Genomic DNA, 19816 nt, shown 5'->3' on the forward strand with positions numbered 1-19816 from the left:
TATGTATACAATGTATATTGATATACGCAATACATAAAATATATAAATTACAATCAAATGTATCAAATCAAACTATACAAACTGCCTGACTGTATTTCCGTTGTGTTCCCGCCGAAATCCGCGCCAAAACAGTGTTGTACTGTTCGTTTATGTAGATACATTATTTCAAGAATGATAAGGTGCTTTTTAAATAATTCTTAGACTAAATTAACAAGGAGAAAAGAGAGTTGTAGAAAGAATGAGTAATTTTCGATCTTCAATGCGATACATTTCTCCTAATGCAAGGTAATGCAATAAACTAGAAATAGATAGAGGCATTGAACGAAGGTTAGAAAGTTATTTATTTTCGGCATATATGATCACGTTGAATAATTTTATTTTTAGAGTTTTGACTGCCAAACCTCAAGTGGAACAAACGCTTGATATAAGACAAACTCAAAATAAAGCAAGAAATAGTATTACCTGGTTTTTCATCAACAGTTCTTTACTTGGAATCCTCGTCTTTGACATGTAAACTATTCATATTTCTTAATTAATCAATTGTTCGCTCTATCAGTAATGAAAGAAATATACATGTTTTGTATGTTACCTTTTTAGAGTATATGGAGGTGCAACATATGAACCATTCTGTTGGGCTGAGTGGTGTTTGGCCTTGATATTTGCATTAAATGCTGTTTATCATATAACAAAATATATATGGGCAAATTTTTCTCTGCGGCCAATTCTGCTGAATCCTAAGCAAAGATACCTATTAGGTATATCAGAGGATGACTCTCTTTTTAAAAATGAGAGACCATCGTCTCCAAAAACTTCTGAGCCACCGGTCTCATTAAATTTATCATGCATTAGCCTCAATAGGAGAATGACCTCACTTGGGTCCACAGGATTAAGCGAATCTAGTATGATAAACTTCTTTTCTACATTCTGATATTATTCGAAGCTATTTGTGTTTACTATATATAAAACTTGTTTTTAAGAGGACTTTTCATCGCCGAATCAGTTTTTTAAGTATGGTAGCCCTACATCACAAAAGTCAGTATCTAGTCCCAATGGATCTTTGAATAAATCTCTCAATATTTCGGCAAATGGAAATTTGACAAGTGAAGATTTGATACAAAATGAGAGAGAACTAAAGAATTACTTGGAGGAAGCTCACCAAAAAAAACACGTTTTATCAACGGATATTGATCAGCCTTCCAATTTGCTTAGCTCATTTTGGTCGCATCCAGCGATTAGAAGCCCTGGGGAAGTTTCTCCATTGTTAAGAAGATGTGCATACCAATTAGCGCCCATTATTGGTAGGAAAGAATATATTTCTTTCCTTTGATAAAATAAAATTTATGATGCTTCCTTCTCTCGTAGATAAATCAGCTAGTCCCGGGAGCGAAGAGGGCAATTCACCTAGGGGTATATTCGGCGCCCCGGATGTTTGGAGAAAATATAGAATCGATCCAATTAAAGTTAACGAATGGACAGCTAATCTTCGCATGGTAAGTAAAACGATCAGATATTGAGTAAATTTCATTATTTCCAAATATACGTACATATATAAAAAGAACATTGTCTCAACTATTTCAGTGGATTAGCAAAACAGTTATTGAACGTGTAGCAACCGAAATTGATAATGTTTGTTTGGCATTGGTCCGTCATGGTTTAAGCGATTCCCAATTAGGATGTGTTGGATTGCATAGATTAAGAAAACTTGCCCAAGCACCGTTTTTAGTATTTGCTATTCCTACTTTACCAACTTTAGTACCTTTTCTAGAACTTTCTAACAATCAGGAATATTTAATTAAGAGAATTAAAATTCTTGCAAAAGGGGGTTCAATGAGTGAATTCAAGTGGAATGGTGGAGGATCTCATAATGGTAAAGAATGGGATTCTAGCTTACCAACCGATTCAGCGGTAATTTAATTTTTTTGAATTTTTGTAAAATATTATCCAGATACAATCAACAATATGTATATATTATTGTATTTCTGCAGATAGTTATGCACTTGGTATCAACGTATATGGATACACAATTGGAAGCCCCTTTAGATCAACCCGATGCACGACCATTTACATCGAGGTATATGGCTAGATCAGGAATAACTTTACCACGTAGCAAAGGTCCTGTGATAGTATGCCAATCTATAAATCCACCGCATTACAGTTTGGCACATACTGGAGATTCATTGCCTAGCGATTATGAGGAAATACAACGTGTAAGTAGATCCAATTAAATTTACTTTATCATTACGTTCACTTACTTTAGTGTAATATTTGCGAGTTGAGACTAATTCTTTCCTCCTTTCTCATTTTTAGGGTAGGAACAACTTATTTCATACACTCCTGTTATTTTTATACATTGTTAAGACAAGAGATCACGGTATGTTAGGCCGTGTTAATTTGGGTACATCGGGTATAAACGTTTTATGGGTAATCGATGGTTGAATATCTGATACCCTAACAAGTGATAAAATTACACCGCGAATATTCGACTACATATCATTTTTTTTCTTTTTCTTATTATATTTCTTTTTAACAGTTTGTTTGTACCTTTATTGTACATTTATCTTATTTAAATTAAAAATATTTTACGCGCGTATGTGTGTACCAACAGAAGGAGCAGAAATTTATTATAATCGTTTTGATACTACGAATATATTTTATTCACAGTACTTAAGTATATGTACAAATAAATCATAAATCACGATCCGCATACATTAAAAATAAAATTTTAATATATTGTTGAACAGCATATGATTGCTGTTTTGCGCTCGTCTTAGATGTCATTTTACAAATTTTATTGTGCATACTCATGCATACACATTAAAACAACTACCGCAGAATTTTCCGCGGAATTCTTAAAACTGTCATCATATGACCAAATAAATGCGTCATCTTAACGGATCGTAAATGAATCTGCACTCCTATTCGTGTTCCATCGATATCATGCCACACGCAAGGAATGCATTTACTTTCAACGTTAGCATTAACGCCACTTTCTATACAATCTCATAATTAATTTTTTCTAGTTTGTTTTATTCCAACGATCGGAAATCCATATGTCGTATAAAATTATGTTGCACTTTTTGTGCAATTTATAATACATTCTTTGGATAACGGTCTCTGTACATTTAAAATCAATCGGTATATACACCGTTGTTATGTCATGATAAAATAATAATAACGTATTCGATATACAATTAAAAAACAACAGATTCGTTTGTACGTTAGTTTGTAATTCTGTAAGTTCAAGATGATGATTTTTCAAGGCTAAGCTATGCTTCACGAAATCACAACACCTTGACGATATCAACGATTGATCCGCTCAGAGTAAATTTAGAAAGAATCGTCGAGATCATCTTACATTTGTATTATTTTAAAATGACATCATATATGAAATTAGATGAAACGTTTGATGGTTTCCAGTGAAATACGACAACAAAATGGATTTCACAAAATATTTCTGTACGACTTTTGTACCTTTAGTTCAAATATACGTGTGTGCGTGTATACGCGTATATATTTACGCATATACATATATATTTGCGTGCCTACAGATCGCAATCATAATTGCTTTTTAATCAACAATAATCGACGAGAAAAGAGACACACATAGACACATCAGGACTTGTACGCATGGGCGTACACATACACACATAAATCAACAAATGTTTAAATAAACTGATTCAAAACTATGTGATACAGGATCTCTTGTTTTCTTTTATGCTTAAAACGACTCCGTTACATACAAGTAAAATAAGTTTTCATTCAACTGCATTTTTGTTTCCTTTCTCCTTGTTCTAGATTTTTACAATAACTACGACTCATATTTAAATATAAACAGAGATATACAATATATAATACAAAGTCAAAGACAATATTTCAATCACATTTCCCCTTCCCCTCTCTTTCTTTGTTGTGATGCTGAGAGAAAGAAAGTTTTCGTTCACGAATGGAAATTAAAGAAACAATCTGATGAATACATAGAAAAGTTCTATCCCAACTTATGACGTAGTAAATATTTTAGTTCCTTCTGGCAATATTACTTCCTCACCGACATCCGTAAGAGTGACTGTAAGAGGAAGGATCAAGGGCATTAATATCTCTTGAAGTTGCATAACCGTTTGTTGAGTGGCGACTGATTCAGGTTTAGTGATAGTAATGGTTTTAATATTTTGTGCCTTTACTATTTGTCCTTGTTCAAGAGTAGTCTGTTGTAGCACTCTTTGTTGATTTTGAGGCGCAGCCTGTACTTGCGCGGTTAGTGTTTGAGCACGATTTTGATTCTGAACGAAAGTTTGTTTACACCTTTTACTGTGAGCGTATCGACTTCCGTTGTTGTTAAACCGTCTATCGCAGGTTGGACAGGCATAAGGTCTTTGACCAGTATGAATGAAGACGTGTTCTTTGAGCGACTTGAGACGACGGAAGTTTTTCGGACAGTACTTACAATGATATTTAGCCTCACCTGTATGCGAAGTCAAATGATTAGCAAGCGTATCGGCTCTAGCAAATGCCCGTGAACAATATTGACAAACATACGGTCGTTCTTGCGTATGCGTTCTCATATGCATTTTCAAATAAGCGTTAGTCGTGAACGGTCGCGAACAAACATCGCAAACGTATGGTTTTATACCATTATGTGCTCGAAGGTGTGCAATCAACGTCGTCGATTGCGTAAAACTTTTCGAGCAAATTTCGCAAAGGAATCTTTTCGAGCTGTCCGTTTCTTTATTCTTCTTGAAAGTTCGGTCATGCTTTGACAAGTGATTTGTCAACTGTTCTTCTTTAATGAAACGCTTTGTGCATCGTGTGCACTTATATGGCTTAATCATGTTATGTTTAGCTACATGTATCTTTAAATGTTCCCTTCTATAAAATTTTTTTGGACATATATCACACAGATACTTTTTTCCTTCGTGGACTTGAATATGTCGTAAAAGTCCTTTTCTCGATGTATATTGCTTGTTACATTCCGTGCACTCTAAACCTACGATATCAGTCCTTCTCTTTCTACCAATCTTTTCACCTGGTTTTTTCTCCTCGGGTCGCGGTTCGATATCTCTCAGGTCTTCTTCCGTAAGAATGCCTTCGGTGACATGTTTTGATCTATGTTCTCGCAGAATCTCATTGTTCTCAAACGTGTCTCCGCAGATATTGCACTTTCTCACTTGATCGGGGTTCTTCTCCGAACACTTATCATAATGGGCTTTTAGTTTGTCTTTGCGGTAAAACTTAACATTACAAATATCGCATTCGAAATTCGGTTCTTCGTGCAACAATTGATGACGGAGCAATGATTTTTTCGTGCTGTATCGTTTTTTACACTTTGGGCACTCGTGATTATCCATTGGCCAATCCAAACCACTTTCGAAATCCGAATCATAATCGTCATCTCTATTCTCCTTGTGGTACATCTCGTCGTTAGGATAGTCTCTTTGCCAATCTTTCTTATCCATCGATTGCTTTTGCTTTTCCGACTTGACTACTCGTTGTTGTTCGTCTTTTACATGTTGCTCCATATGTTTTGTTAACAATTGCTTTGAACTGCATCTTTTATTGCAGCTTGCACATTCCAATTCTTTCTTATGATTATGTCTCTTATGCGAGGATATTTCTCGCTTACTCCGACTATAATTATTATCCGTAACATTAGCGCGATTAATTCTATCGATATTCTCCTCTTCCTCGTCGAAATCTTCCAAACCATCCTCGGTTTTAATTTTATCGATAATTTTTTGTGCAGCTCTCGCAGCAACTCTTTTAATACGTTTATTAGGGTCATATTCTTGCCCATGAAGAAAAGTTTTATGATTAGTAGCTATAAGATGATTGCGTAAAGTAAGTTCGTTACCAAATGTTTTATTACATTGTGTGCACTTGTAAGTTTTTACACGTTCATGTTGCTGTTCCGTGTGTTTTTGCAACATTTCTTTCATTGCAAATCGTTGGCAACACACCTTGCAACTATAGTCAATCCCCGAATGACGATGGGTCTCCGTGTTTCTAAACAATAAAATGTTTCATCAGAACGATAGACACGTGCAAGACAATTCTCGTATAATAACATAATATACATTGCAACATCTTTACTTCTTACCTACCTGTCATTTTTCTTCGATAAATTATTTTCTGTCTCCAACAATCCTGATATCGATTTGTTCTCCATCCTGTGATTCCTGTCTATGCTATCTTTATTTTCTGTCTCGTAATCACACGTTTCCTTATTAATTGGATATTCTGTATCCATCTCAAGTTCTTGTTCTGTTAGAACACCTTCAACTACGTGCTTCGCGCGATGGTTTCTTAATTTTTCCAGTGAATCAAATTCTTCTTCGCATATGCTGCAACTGAGAACAACATGCGAAATCGCATGTTTTTGTAAGCCACGTTTTGTATAAAATTTCTCTGCGCACTTGTCGCATGCAAACGTTTCTGTACGGACATTGCGATTCTCCTGTTCCTCTTTTTTAATCAAATTACCCACTTGTCTTTTATCGTCGTAGTCATTGTAGTTGTCATCGTCATCATCGTCGTCGTCGTCGTCGTGGTTGTCATCATCATTGTTGTTATTGTTGTTATTTCCTCCTCCTCCTTCACCGCCGCCACTGCCACCACCATCACCGCCACCGTTATTGCCTCTTTTCGTCTCGTTCCCTCTTTCTTCCTCTCTATGCTCTTCTGGACCCGCCTCTTTTTGTTTGACTTTTTTCCGATACTCGTTATCCAAATGCCGACGTGCATCTTTATAATTATCAAAATCTAGACTATGTTCGTCTTCGTGGAATGATATTTCTAAGGGCATTGATTCTTCCTTGCCCTCTTCTTTCTCCCTTTCATGTTTTTTCAAATGTTTACTAAACGAAGTTATATATATGTATTGCTTGCCACAATACGGGCACTTGTTTGATCTCTTACCCGACGGAGGAGACTTCGTAACATTATAAACGTTCTTTTGCGGTATATCCGGTGTTTTTTTCAGAGACAATACCTTCCGAACTTCTTCATGAGAATGCATATGCTCCTTCAAAACATTCTTCGACAAAAACTCTTTGTCGCACAGATAACATAGAAAAATTTTTTCCGATTGATCGGAGGACTGACCTTTTTTCAGTCTCGAGCTCAAATTCAAATTTTCAAAATAGTTTTCCTCATCGGAATCTCGTCTCGTTTCAAAATTTCGCCGAACTAATTTACGTTTGCTTCTCCTCGTTTCATTTTGACACTGAGAATCTGCATCTGGCTGAACAACCGTGTTCGTAATAACCGATTTTTCTTCTTCTTCATCTTCCTCCTCATCTTCTTGTTTTGTCGTTGCATCAGCTGCTTTTACCAATAGATCTACGTACTCGGAACAATCCTCCCGCTGGAACGATTCTCCGGAGGGATGTTGATGTTGATGTTGATATTGATGTTGATGTTGATGTTGATGTTGTTGATGATCATGATGCTGTTGTTGCTGCTCCTGCTCATTCGTGCTAGATAATATACATTCTTGCTGTAATATATAATCGTGTTCTACCGTTGAAATATTTTCAAGGCAATCGTTATCCCCGTTTTCGTGTTTTAACATTTCTTCGTTAATGGGAGCATCTATGATTACTTTAATGTCCTCTTCTTCATGACTCAGGCACTCTCCCGATGTCTGTTCCGTAACGATAGTTTGATCGATTACCTCCTCCATTACCGCGTTCGAGTCCTGTTCTGGGAAACGCGAAAGACTCGTTAATAACGGTGTTCGATTAAATAAATACTGCCGGCCATGCGAATTCACTTTACTGCAAGAGGAAGACGCAAAAAGAAAGGATTATAAGAGAAAAAACAGAGAATCACGAACGCACGTGTTGACAAGTCGAGAGTAGCATCGCAGCCTACTTTAGATGCAAGCCATGGTGAAAATAAATTTGGCAACAATGTTTATAACTCTCGCCTCGGTGTAAACATAACCTAGTCAATATGGCCTCCAAAAGTTTCGCGCGAGTTATGAAATGTTGTTGTGATAAATGACACTAAATACTAATGCAACGAGACAATTATAGTTCAATACAATAAAATGTATAACAGTGTATACCTATAACAGCATATGTATGTATACATAGCGCAGATCTTTCCTAGATTTATAATCAATATATACATGTGTAACGCAGTTAGTTGAATCTAAAGTCAAAATTTTCAAATATTTATTTTGTATCCTTTATTTTATTTTTTACAATAGTAAAATACAGTAGTGTTATATAGATTTTTATCATAGGACCTAATAAATGAACAGTGCCATGGCATCACTGTGTTCTCAGTTTTAAGAAAAATTGACATTATTTTAAAATCAAATAATTCTCTCTTTCTAAACAATACAAAATTACAAATTCTTGCATCAGTAATGGTAACGTATCATAGCATTTATCCTGAAAATATAGCATACCTTTTTTTTATTTAGATACTAATATGAAAATTTCCATTCTCATCTTTATTTACAACAATTATACTACTGTTTTAGAGATAATTTTTTCTGCAGTATTTTCTGACAATTTCTCTTGCCACTGATTTTCACATATATGAATGCACTTAACCTTTTTCGCTTAATGTTAGTCATCTCGTCTTCTTTATACCTTTACCTTTGCTAACATGTGACACATTTTGTCCATTTTTAGAAACTTTAATTGTATTCAAAGGTGATTTTAACTTGTTTCATACTCATGTCGTGTTTAAAACTACTGTAAATACTTGAGATACAAGTACTTACATGTATGTATCATACATCAAACTCTTCCATGATTTATATATCATAATATTTAGTACACAATATATTATGATATTTATACATTAGTTAAATATACAATAATTATCACAAGGATCAAGGGTATATCTTGAATCAATTTCAATAGAAAAACGTTAATCACAATCCGTTCAAGCACATATATATATGTATGTACATACGTATTGCACTTCAACTGCAATATTAAAGTAAAAGATTTAATGCTTGTAAAAACATTGTTGCCGCATCGTTCACCGTGGATTATATCTAATATCTAACGTAGGCTACTGTTGCATACAAAAGAGAGGTGTACGCAGAAGTAGGTATTACGCGAACGAAGTGTTACGTTATCATGTGAACTTGACTTTATATAAATAAACAATAATATATAAATTAAGCGCGCAACACTTGCAGTATTCAGTATGGAAATACAGAAATGGTAAGGAGAAAATGAGGAAGATCTACTAACTTGCTAATTCTCTATGGTTTTTAATAATTAAACATTGGATTTTTTTACCTTTCGCACTCTGAGTTTTTCGTTATCATGCAATTCGTATCAATTTTTCACATACTTGATCAATGTAAATACTAACGTGGCGTTTTGCGTCTTCTGCATACAAGTATTGACGTGGTACATATGATTTCAAACTTCGCTCCTAATTTACATATCGATACCTGTAAATCTGAAGTTACGTTCATGCGATAATAGCTGCTCCGTTGGCATCGAATATGGATTTCGAGTTGTCACAACATTAAGCAATTTCAAACTTAAATTAACCTAAAACGATCCAAATGAACGATATTAATTGTTACAAATGAAATAGAAAGATTGCAAATTTTTCCTTTAGTTTTTGGATAACATTTTTCCAGGTTTTGACTGTACACATTTTGACCTATTAACTGAGTTCTCTATTAATTACAAAATATCTATAATCACGAAATTAAAAGTTAATCGATTATTTTTAACAGAAATAAAATAACACATAAAAAGGTAGAGGACTTTTTTTACAATAAAGTAATAAATAAAGAAATTATTACATCAGGAAGGTCGGCAATTAGGGAGTGACGGGTTAACTCGTCTTTCTCGGCTAACGAGCTAAAGCATAGATTCTTATTCATAGGTCCCAGTTAATTTCTTGTGGAATACGAAATCTATCTATGCACTTCGTCTGTAATACATTTCATCCGTTACTTTTCTCTCATAAGTAAATTCACAGACAAGGTATAACATAGATCTATGATTCAATGCATTTAACATTGATAATTAGTAAATCTTTGATATAAACGTCTATTTATGAAATTGCAACTAAGGTATAGAGAGAATAAGGTATTTTATAATCGTAAATAAAATATAGAATTCTATATCTGTACAATATTTGTTTACCTTCACATACAGATATATATTTCACGGATGAATAAAGATTGTTTGAGATTATTCTGATTAGTTCCTTTACCATTTTGATATGTTCTGACTGCATAAATAAGTCTTCATTTTTGAAGTTATTAATCGGACGATTGGTTTAATTAAACTTTTGTTTTCTTTCCTGCCTTGTTACTCACGAAACTTTAACTTTCGTGAACAGCTATTTGCTATTTTTAATATAGAAAAGTACTTTTATTATTCGAGTTTAGGTACATTATGTTGTTTGTGTCCATATCTTCAATATATAATGATAACCATTGTTAATAACGATTACATACAGCTTATCGATATATTTTAAATCAACAACCATAATTCAATTCTTTTTAGTAGCTTTTTGAGGTATATTAAACTAGGGAGAGTGTAGAATGAATCATCGAAAGATGCGCGCGCACATAGGTACGGCTATTCGTCGTTTTCTACGCGTTGCAACTTGCAAGTTCGTGTTAGATCTTGAAGGAACATAAATGTTGACAGATATTTCAAAGTTACCACGAAAATCATCATCTTGCATAACTTACATTATAAAGCGAATATTTTTTTATCTTCTTGAATGCACGACATATCGAATCACTTAGGAAGAATCGCGTATCTCTTTTATATATTTTCGGTGAGTTCTCTATAAATAGAAAGATTTTCGAGAAAGTTAGTGGTGAAATTAAATTTTGATATTAATATGTGTGTGTATATACTTAACGTTTAATGTCAGATATATCTATGATTTTGACAAATATTTATCTAAAAGTGTTTCAAAATGCATTGTGCCTGTGTTACGAAAGTATTATTAAGATTAATTCTTCTTACGTATCAAACGTGTATACATTATACGTGTATGAACGTACGTGTATAAATAAGATCAGATCCTAGATCATCTATGTGTGTCTCTCATATATTAAATATTGGTTTCTTTTAGTGAAGTAAAAAATAGGTAAACAAATAGATATTTTTTGATTGTGCATATGATATAGCAATGTGTGACATGTGCAGCATGTCGCGCTAGAAGAGGTCCAGTAAAAAAAAACAAACTGAAATCAATGAGAGAGAGAGAGAGAGAGAGAGAGGGAGAGGGAGTATGCTTGGTATAAAAGCCAGCAGAGAAGGATTCTGTTTAAAGATCCTTCAGCAGGAGGGAAACTATTTTTAGCTTATATATGGTGCACCCTGTTGGATTGTAGTTTTTGTGACTTTGCGTCTATCTCTACTAAGTATAATTTTTTTTGGTAATCTCTTAAAATAGATTATTTCTATTTTTAGCAAGACTATGGAGAATGAACAACGACATTATGAATTACGAAGTGGAAGTAGATCACGTTCTAGAACTCCTTTGGTGCAAACTGGTACCATGGTTGAACCAGAAACTTTAGAACATCATTATCATTTAAGAAGTTTAAGTCAGGAGAGATCTTATACTCCTGGAGAAGTTGCAAATACTAAAAGATCTGGTCCTAGAATATTGTATGTATTAAAAATATACGGCTGGGAGACTACAAATTTAGACATGGTTTACGCATAATCTCAACTATAATTTAAACATTATTATAGATCTGGTAGTAGCAGTAAAACAAATGATCAAAATGTAGAGGCTATAGTGGAAAGAAAAAAAGAAATTCTCACTGTTGAAACAACATTGGGGGATAAAAATAAGCGAATTGAAAATCCTTCTGTCTATATAAAAAGAGGAGAACGTCGATCTGAACGGCAAAAGGCAAAGAAACAGATATTTGCAAATGGTCAAACTGATAACAAGGAAGGTTCATTTGAACATAAAAGCGGAGAAAGCCAAAAAAACATCTTTCCACATAGAACTATTACTAGTGATTATTCTTCAGAGGAAACAGAACAAGAAGAAATGTCTGATAGATCATGTTCTGCGCATGAAATCTATAAGCAAGCTGGTGATTGGTGGAAGTATGTATTTGTGAAATCAAGGTCATGATGTTATATTATTGTGTATTTATACGCGTTCATTGAAAGTTATAATTTCGTATAAATAAGTTGGCCGAATTTCACTTCGGAGGACATAAACTTATTGGCTCCTTTTTTTTATATATCATGATAGCTTTCAACGCGTAAGATCCACAAATACAAATATTAACTTTGGAATCTAATGATTCAAAATATATCCGTATGTAAAGTTGAGCGTTTTTAGCATATTTTATACCTTACTTTAACGCCATGTTGGCTTCTGTTCGTAATTTGTCCAATGAGTGGAGTCGCTGGCTGTACACAAATGCACGTGAGTTGTGGCCATTTTGTGGCGGGATTTTGAATTGTGAGTATTTGACTATGGTTTGGTTATACTTTACCCTTTAACCGCCGTGAAGCGAAATTCAGTTCAATGCTCATATGTGCGGACCAATCAGATGATAGATAGAAGCAATATGGCATCATACTAACCTGTAAAATACGCTAAGAATGTTAAATTTTACATACGCATAACTTTTGAATTGGATTCTTAAAATTAAGATTTGCATCTTTTGATTCTATGCCTCAAAAAATATGAAATGACAAAAAAAAAATTCAATAATTCTATGTCCCCTAAAGTGAAGTTAAAGCCAAGCGGCTGTTACGAACGATTAATTTTATTTTTATATTATATTATATGAAACCATTTTACATTAGTTATTAATGTCTGTTAGTGTATTTCCTAAAACGGACTACACCTATTCTGAAAGGTCTACGTGTCGTTATGAAATAGCGCCAGGTATACTAGCCATGCCTAATATGTCACGGCGATCCATCCATTCAAATACGCAGGATTCTAATCGATCTTTGCACGTTCCGTCTGAGAATGATGTATATGAAAGAACAAATATCGGAAAAGAGAGAGGAACAAAAGCAGAAGATTCTATAGTAAGTACAACAATTTGATTCCAATATTATATTATACATGCAGAATTGCAAATAATACATGATTAAATACCGAACGGATGTTTACGTTAGAATATCAATAACGAGTAAAGAATGACTTGGAATTTTTAGTTGTATATGATAAAAATGTGTTGTACATATACGTAACTCACAGTACGATTGAGGAAGGAGAAAAATGTGTGTAAGTAGTGAATGAAATGTGTGTAAGAATGAATCAGACTTGTACGAGAATTATCATGGCATCATAATATTGTTAGGATTAATGCAAAATATTTCAGTAAACTACAAATATATCCTTATTTATTTACTTATTGGTATTCATTTATTGGAATCCTACATACATACATATAATTTGTATCTTATTCGTTACTATCTTTTATAGCTTGTTAATGAATATTATGGAGCACATGTATCAAGTACGGATATGTCTAAAGCTCAATATACAAAGACACATATAGAACAGTACCGTTGTCACAGGGAAGTAATTTATGCAGAACCTACTAGTTCAACGAATTCACAATCAAGGTTTGTTATGTGTTTCAAATCCTCATGTGCAGTAAATGTACTAAAATCATTCTTAAAGTTATATCAAACCATTTAAAAAACAATATGTTTATTTCTTAGGCAATCATTGAACCCTGATTTACCATTAAAACGTATTGATTCTCGAAAATGTAGAGTTACATCTGCTGTTGATTCAGATACTGAATTAGAAGAAACAGCTTCAAATAACTATAGCCAAAGAAGCAAAATAACACATCAATTTACGAGTTTTATACTGGTTATTGCTTTATGGTTTAGCAAATTTCTTGAATTTCTAAAGCTCAAGCCAGTTAGAAGAAGAGAATATTATGCCACTTACGAATATCAAAGATATGGTATTTTTCAATTATTTAACATGTCTATAAATGCAATCTTCTCATAATCTCTTCATCTTTTCTTATAATGTAACGTAAAATGAATAATTTATTAACACATATTAATTTTATGTAATTTCAGAATCTAGATGGTCCAAGATTTGGAAATATATTGACAGTCCTTTGCAGTATATTTATCTTTTTATGGTCAGGGTGTTTTTCTTTGACTCATGGTTGTTGAGTCGTGTATCTACTATTAGGAGATGGATGCATCAGAAAAGCCCAATACTGTTTTGGATTGCTTTATTGCCATTGTTTCTTCTTACTGGTAAATTTTATAACCACTAAGTCACTGTAAACGGTTCGTCAATTAAGAAATCCGTGACTTCATATCGATATTCTTTTATTTTTCTTTTTTTTTTCTTTCCTTTTTATTATCTGCCATTTTCACCCACAAGATCGAGTTTTTGCCTTGGCATCTTCGGGAAGACCGGTGAAACCTATCCTGGCGTTTCTTTTTCTTTTTGTTTCAGGAACTTACATCGTGCAAAAACAGTCCTTTATCTGTCTGGATTCTCTGCACAATATTCCCTATGATGTCACTGAGACGACCTATCGCATCTTTAACAATATTATCAGTTTAACGTCTTTTCAAACCGATTTATTTATTGAATATATAAAAACGATTAAAAATTTGTCAGTACATTTTCTGCCCGGTGTGAACGTGTCTTTACCCGAGATGCCTTAGCATTGGTTAGAATTTGATCTTTTCTTCAAAATTTTTTTATTTACCGTCTATATAATTTGTTTTATTTGTAGTTTATAGTGACGTGGGATTTGGTTGAACTTACTTTATATTATATTCATACATATATACATACATACATACATATATAAATTTATGTATGTGTGTATGTATGTTTGCCTTGTGATGCGTAACTGACCTCCCGTAATTTTTAAATAAAAAGTAATAGATTGTATTTGATACCGAAAGGTATTATCATGTTATGTTTTCGATATATTTTATGCATTATTATTTATTACTAGTCATATATTTTTATCATGCATATAAATGAGTTAAATAACAATAGTTACCAAAAATTTATCCTTATATATGCCCGGTGCTGTGGTATCTGTAAAAACACGTTCATATGCAGTTCAACGCGTTCGGAGAAATTGATGTTCGTAAACATCGTAATGCTATCAACGTAAAACAAAAAAAAACTGTAACCAATGAAATCAAATGATTAAATTTAACTATGGGAGAAGGATAGAGGGAGTAGGATTACTTCACTGGCGATTTAGAATTGGAGTATTCGTGCTTCACAAGGAATATGGATGTAATCTCTATATCTTGATATCATCGGAATGGTGAGTCCCTTCGTCTATCCTTCTCTCGGTATTTGTATCAAGTTACAAGATTAGCAAAACTTGAAGAAGATTATATTTTTATATTTCAGGTTGCTGGTGTTTACCACATCTTTCAGCTCTGTTTCGTCAAACCAAAGTTATTACGCCAGAATTTGGAACTGGACAGGAGTTAATTGCGAGTGAAAAACAATTATTTTTAAAGGGGGAAGTGTTTGGAAAAGAAGATAATTTTGAATCGATCACCGAAAAATTACACAGTAGAATCAACAACTTGGAGGATAGAACTATCAAACAATCTGTAAGGCTCTTTGTTGACATTTAATTACACAATATGAAAAATTTATTAGTTTTTTTTAACGGATTAGCTACTAGTCATATATTTAATATACACAGGACCGCCTTTTCAATATAACTCAAGCGCTGGAGCGGCTTAAAGAAAGAGGATATATCTGGCCAAAATACGATGTAAGTTTAAACAATTTGTTCATAATACTTTTCGATGTAATATTATCTGAACTTGACATTGTATTTTGTTTCTTTCAGAATGAAATATTATTGTTGGAGGAGAGACTGAAAGAATATAAATTAGCTGATATCTATTCTCAAGAAATTGATGTTATTAAATCGCAGTTGAAGAAACTGAAAGAATTTTATTCGGAGTTAAAATTGTGTTGTAGCACACGTACAAATCATATTACTAGCGAAGATTTAGAAAAACGTATCGAAATGGTCTTAATTGATCATTTCGGTACCTTGATGTCGAACGCAGAAAAAGTTAAAGGTACTCGATACGTAATAATCGCAGTACTCGTTTAAAGCGAGTGAAATATTCATGTTCCCATAATTATGTATCAAATACAACGGAAGTGAATGCAAAATGTGTGAAAGATAATTCTTTTTACAGTACGAGACAAATCTTGGATTGCGAATGATGTTATAACGGATGATCGCGTTCGCGAAATAGTCAAGGAGGCGATAAAAATATATGATGCGGATAAAACGGGACGCGTTGATTATGCTTTAGAATCTGCCGGTGAGTTTGTCGAATTCAATTGATCGATTCGGCCCAATATTGTTCCGACTGGATAAAACATATTAGATTTTTTTTGTTAATAGGTGGTCAGATCATTAGTACACGTTGTACTCAAAAATACGATATAAAAACTAGAGTAGTCAAACTGTTGGCTTTTACACTATATCATGAAAATAATAATCCTCGTACAGTGATACAAGGAAATCCAATACAACCAGGTGCTTGCTGGGCATTTCAAGGCTTTCCAGGATATTTGTTAATTAAGTTACGAAGTTCTATTTATGTTACTGGATTTACAGTTGAACATGCACCGAAATCGATTTTACCCAATGAAGAAATGAGAAGTGCTCCTAAAAAGTTTAATGTCTGGGTAAGTAAGTCGACTCTTTTATAAGTGGGGTATACAGCTCAATTCTACATTCTCATTTCGATACACAGGGTTTTGTCGATGAAAATGATTCTGAACCTGTATTGTTTGGTGATTACGAATTTGCAGCTTCGGATGATAGTCTACAATACTTCCCAGTTGAAGTAAGTTATGTCTTTAACGCAGTAATTTTATTAGATCATTCTGAAAGTAAAGATGGCTTTGAATTTCTCGTTTTGGAAGAGTATACCATCACGAAAATTCATTATCCCTGAATTCAAATAAACACTATTATGTTACGTATTTTTACCAACGTTATATAATAATATTTAGCATATCGGGTATTCTCACGGCTCAATTTCGCAAGTGTTATTTAGAACTGTTAAATCAAAATCAACAAGATCATATCACAGAAGTCTATGGATATCGCCAAAATACATTCGTTACAATGGTGCTTATTTATGTTTTATCAAGGAAGCTTCAGGATGATCCAATTTTTCTTTTTCTTTTTTTTTTTTTTTTTTTTTTTTTGCGTTTTCTTAAAAGCTCGTTCTAATATAATTGATATTTTACAATGTAGAATACAGCAATCAAGACACCATATGAATATGTGGAATTAAGGATACACAGTAACCATGGACAACTTGAATATACATGTTTGTACAGATTTCGTGTACACGGAAAATCAGTTTAAATTTCTTTTACTGAAAATTCAAGTGCAAAATTTTTTTGAATATTGTAATTGTAGCAGGTGTGGATTTGCAATTCGATTCATATCAGTCAATAAAGGGAGTAAGTAAATGAGTCGGTGAGTGCGCGTGAGTCAGTAATGAGTGTCAGTGGAGAAAGGGTTGGGAGGGAAGAAGATCGGAAGGGAGAGCCATTGCATGTTGTGCCTTCAATTACTCTTCGATATAACAATAACCATCATGATTTAAGGAGAGAATTATTCTTTAACGCGTAGAGACATACGCAAAGTGAATAAAGCGAACGTAAGTTACCGTTATCATACGTAGACAATACAAGCCTAAGTGTATATATGTATATGTATATGTATATATATATATATATATATACATATGCTAATATACGTAAGTACATGAAGTCGATTATTTAATCATTTTCTTTTTTTGTATGAGTGTTTATCCTTTTTTTTCCTTCAAGTTTTATCATCAAGCACAAATGTAACAACTGTTTTCAGTGAAATGTACAAAAACACACAAGCTGTTTTTCGAAGAACCAATTAGGTAGGAATAAAAAACGAAAAAGCTTAGCATTTTAAATATTACTCAAAGTTCAGTATCATTATGTTTCTGATATCGTACAGTTGTAAAATTCACACGACAGTACAAATTGTAAAGAAAAAAAGCTCTGCCTAACTTCAGGTACATAAGTATGCAGTGTTTCTACAATAATTTTGATTATACTAATGCGTTTCATAGAAATCTAGTATAACATGTTTGATAATATATTTGGTTAGCGCATATGCAATCACTGTGCGCGTGTTGTGTACATATGCACATATACATTGTACATGTATAAAATAGCAAGAATTATACTGTTTTGCAAGTTATAAACTAAATTTACAAGAAAAAAAGAGGCTACTTTTATACGTATTATCTCTCCTTTTATTTTTCACCTCTCGTTGAGGTTACTTTATCGAACACGATACGATAGTATTTTTTTTACTGTTATTTTTTATTACCTTTACTTGGCTTTTCACGTAATGTCATTTCCAGTAAACAAAGGTGTAGAGTGTTCGAAAAATACGTACTTCGGAAGCCACAGTGACACGTAAGTACATATAAATATAATTATATACAAAAGAAGTGCATTATATGTACAACTATGAAGTGAAATAACTAGAATAGAATTGTTGAAACTATTATTATATTGTCAAGAAATCGTTTGTCCGTAAGTTCTTATTCATTATACCAGGTTATACAAACCAAGATGTTAGACGTAAGTTATAACGAACGATTTTACAAAGAACGAATGTTATAATATAATCGTTATAATCAGCGATTATACGATTAAAATTAGTAAACTACAACAAACACGAAGAAATACTGACGGTCGCCTCGCCGATTTTTTATTATTCCAAAAAATTTCCTGCTTGTAATTGGATCTCTTAGATCATCGATTATTTCTCATTGTTTATAAAACTGAATATTAGCGTAGTTCGCTCATCTACTTAGTATTTATTACTTAGCAACCTCTTAACCTAACCTAGAAATATTAATCATGAATAATTAAAAATAATTGTAGCCATGAGTCAACAAAATACGTAGTGAGAAACACTGAGAAAATTTATGTATAACGAATGAGGGTCTAATTATGTAGTAGTAACACAGACATGTATCGTACGATGTGACACTTTAGGCCTGGTGTAGACGAACGAACGATGCGTCAGCGTCACCGCCGCAACCATTTGCCACCACATTTATGCGTCCGATTTTTCTTACAATTCACAGAAGCGTTTTGCGTTCGCTTTCATATCGCATATTTGTTCATTCAGTTAAAATTTAATAACATGGATGCGGTAACTCATTACCAAAATTATAAAAAAATGCATTTCTTTAAGTTTTAAATAAAACTTAATATAATATAATATAACTTAACATAATAAAATAACTAATAAAAGTCTTAAATAAGACTATATTAATCTACCACAAGAAGGAGATATTGGATATATCCCTTCATTATTGCCAGACTTTTCAAAGTTCCATGTTTATCAATTTGAGGGAAAACGAGACAAAATTATTTATGTTCATATGGTCGGGAAGGTTTTCATGTTCATTAAGTGTAAAAATTAATGAAAATTTGATGTAACGTCCACCGAGTGTCAGCATTCCGTTCGCAACCAAATAGTACGAGCGTTTGTTTTAATAGACGCAAACTTACTGCCTATCTAGTTGCCGTTATAAAGTTGCGTTCCATGTGAACTGCTTACTGTTTCAAAGCGCAACAACAAAATGCCGCGACGGCGATGTTGACGCAAACCGGTCGTTTGCACTGGTCCTAATCTATAATCTATAAAAATCTATTCGAACCGAGCTTGACAACGTTTATGTGTCTAAATCACCGTCGTCGGATATATTGAATGTGAAACGATGTTTCATTTACATTCTGACTGATTAGTTTTGATCCTTCC

The 19816-nt window shown here is 33.3% G+C and overlaps 4 protein-coding genes across 10 annotated transcripts in view; 3 read left to right on the forward strand and 1 right to left on the reverse strand.

The window, feature by feature from the left end:
* The first annotated feature begins 97 nt into the window (after positions 1 to 97).
* Positions 98 to 2738, forward strand: LOC132908655 (transmembrane protein 209). Its single transcript, XM_060962860.1, has 8 exons — positions 98 to 285; positions 385 to 510; positions 598 to 899; positions 978 to 1298; positions 1363 to 1490; positions 1579 to 1905; positions 1986 to 2207; positions 2308 to 2738. Exons 1-8 carry the CDS (start codon positions 239 to 241, stop codon positions 2434 to 2436), a joined length of 1602 nt encoding a protein of 533 aa, XP_060818843.1. The 5' UTR covers positions 98 to 238; the 3' UTR covers positions 2437 to 2738.
* Positions 2631 to 9000, reverse strand: LOC132908634 (zinc finger protein 26-like). Of its 4 annotated transcripts, none has more exons than XM_060962801.1 (3): positions 8732 to 9000; positions 6096 to 7690; positions 2631 to 5997 (listed from the first exon to the last, which is right to left on the reverse strand). In XM_060962801.1, exons 2-3 carry the CDS (start codon positions 7673 to 7675, stop codon positions 3996 to 3998), a joined length of 3582 nt encoding a protein of 1193 aa, XP_060818784.1. In that variant the 5' UTR covers positions 7676 to 7690; positions 8732 to 9000; the 3' UTR covers positions 2631 to 3995. The 4 variants fall into 4 exon arrangements, with proteins under 4 accessions (XP_060818784.1, XP_060818781.1, XP_060818782.1 ...); XM_060962798.1 differs by having other exon boundaries at positions 6096 to 7695; XM_060962799.1 differs by having other exon boundaries at positions 7771 to 9000.
* Positions 9001 to 10547: 1547 nt separating this feature from the next.
* On the forward strand, positions 10548 to 18851 carry LOC132908639 (klaroid protein-like). Of its 4 annotated transcripts, XR_009658388.1 has the most exons (16): positions 10548 to 10773; positions 11418 to 11618; positions 11706 to 12071; positions 12803 to 13016; positions 13417 to 13559; positions 13659 to 13912; positions 14034 to 14219; positions 15352 to 15560; positions 15656 to 15727; positions 15806 to 16043; positions 16167 to 16295; positions 16379 to 16665; positions 16734 to 16826; positions 17243 to 17318; positions 17411 to 17654; positions 17864 to 18851. XR_009658388.1 is itself a non-coding variant. In XM_060962813.1 (15 exons), exons 2-15 carry the CDS (start codon positions 11425 to 11427, stop codon positions 17464 to 17466), a joined length of 2517 nt encoding a protein of 838 aa, XP_060818796.1. In that variant the 5' UTR covers positions 10548 to 10773; positions 11418 to 11424; the 3' UTR covers positions 17467 to 18851. The 4 variants fall into 4 exon arrangements, 3 of the variants coding, with proteins under 3 accessions (XP_060818796.1, XP_060818798.1, XP_060818799.1); XM_060962813.1 differs by having other exon boundaries at positions 17411 to 18851; XM_060962815.1 differs by having other exon boundaries at positions 17414 to 18851.
* LOC132908651 (peroxisomal leader peptide-processing protease) overlaps positions 18358 to 19816 on the forward strand; it is a 28603-nt gene continuing 27144 nt past the window's right edge. The window contains exon 1 of the mRNA XM_060962851.1: positions 18358 to 18456. The gene's annotated coding sequence lies outside the window, so the exon portion shown is untranslated. The remainder of the gene's footprint in view (positions 18457 to 19816) is intronic.

This window comes from Bombus pascuorum, chromosome 7, assembly GCF_905332965.1.
Source record: "Bombus pascuorum chromosome 7, iyBomPasc1.1, whole genome shotgun sequence".
Classification (NCBI taxonomy): domain Eukaryota; kingdom Metazoa; phylum Arthropoda; class Insecta; order Hymenoptera; family Apidae; genus Bombus; species Bombus pascuorum.

Excerpts from the sequence above, each read along its gene's own strand:
- LOC132908655 (XM_060962860.1), top strand. The coding sequence starts at position 239 with ATGAGTAATTTTCGATCTTCAATGCGATACATTTCTCCTAATGCAAG. Across the intron at positions 900-977 it reads CACAGGATTAAGCGAATCTA|AGGACTTTTCATCGCCGAAT; the intron begins GTATGATAAACT and ends CTTGTTTTTAAG. Across the intron at positions 2,208-2,307 it reads ATTATGAGGAAATACAACGT|GGTAGGAACAACTTATTTCA; the intron begins GTAAGTAGATCC and ends TCTCATTTTTAG.
- LOC132908634 (XM_060962801.1), bottom strand. The coding sequence starts at position 7,675 with ATGGAGGAGGTAATCGATCAAACTATCGTTACGGAACAGACATCGGGA. Across the intron at positions 5,998-6,095 it reads TTATCGAAGAAAAATGACAG|AAACACGGAGACCCATCGTC; the intron begins GTAGGTAAGAAG and ends TTTATTGTTTAG.
- LOC132908639 (XM_060962813.1), top strand. The coding sequence starts at position 11,425 with ATGGAGAATGAACAACGACATTATGAATTACGAAGTGGAAGTAGATCA. Across the intron at positions 16,827-17,242 it reads TACAATACTTCCCAGTTGAA|AATACAGCAATCAAGACACC; the intron begins GTAAGTTATGTC and ends TTTACAATGTAG. Across the intron at positions 17,319-17,410 it reads TGGACAACTTGAATATACAT|CAGGTGTGGATTTGCAATTC; the intron begins GTTTGTACAGAT and ends TTGTAATTGTAG.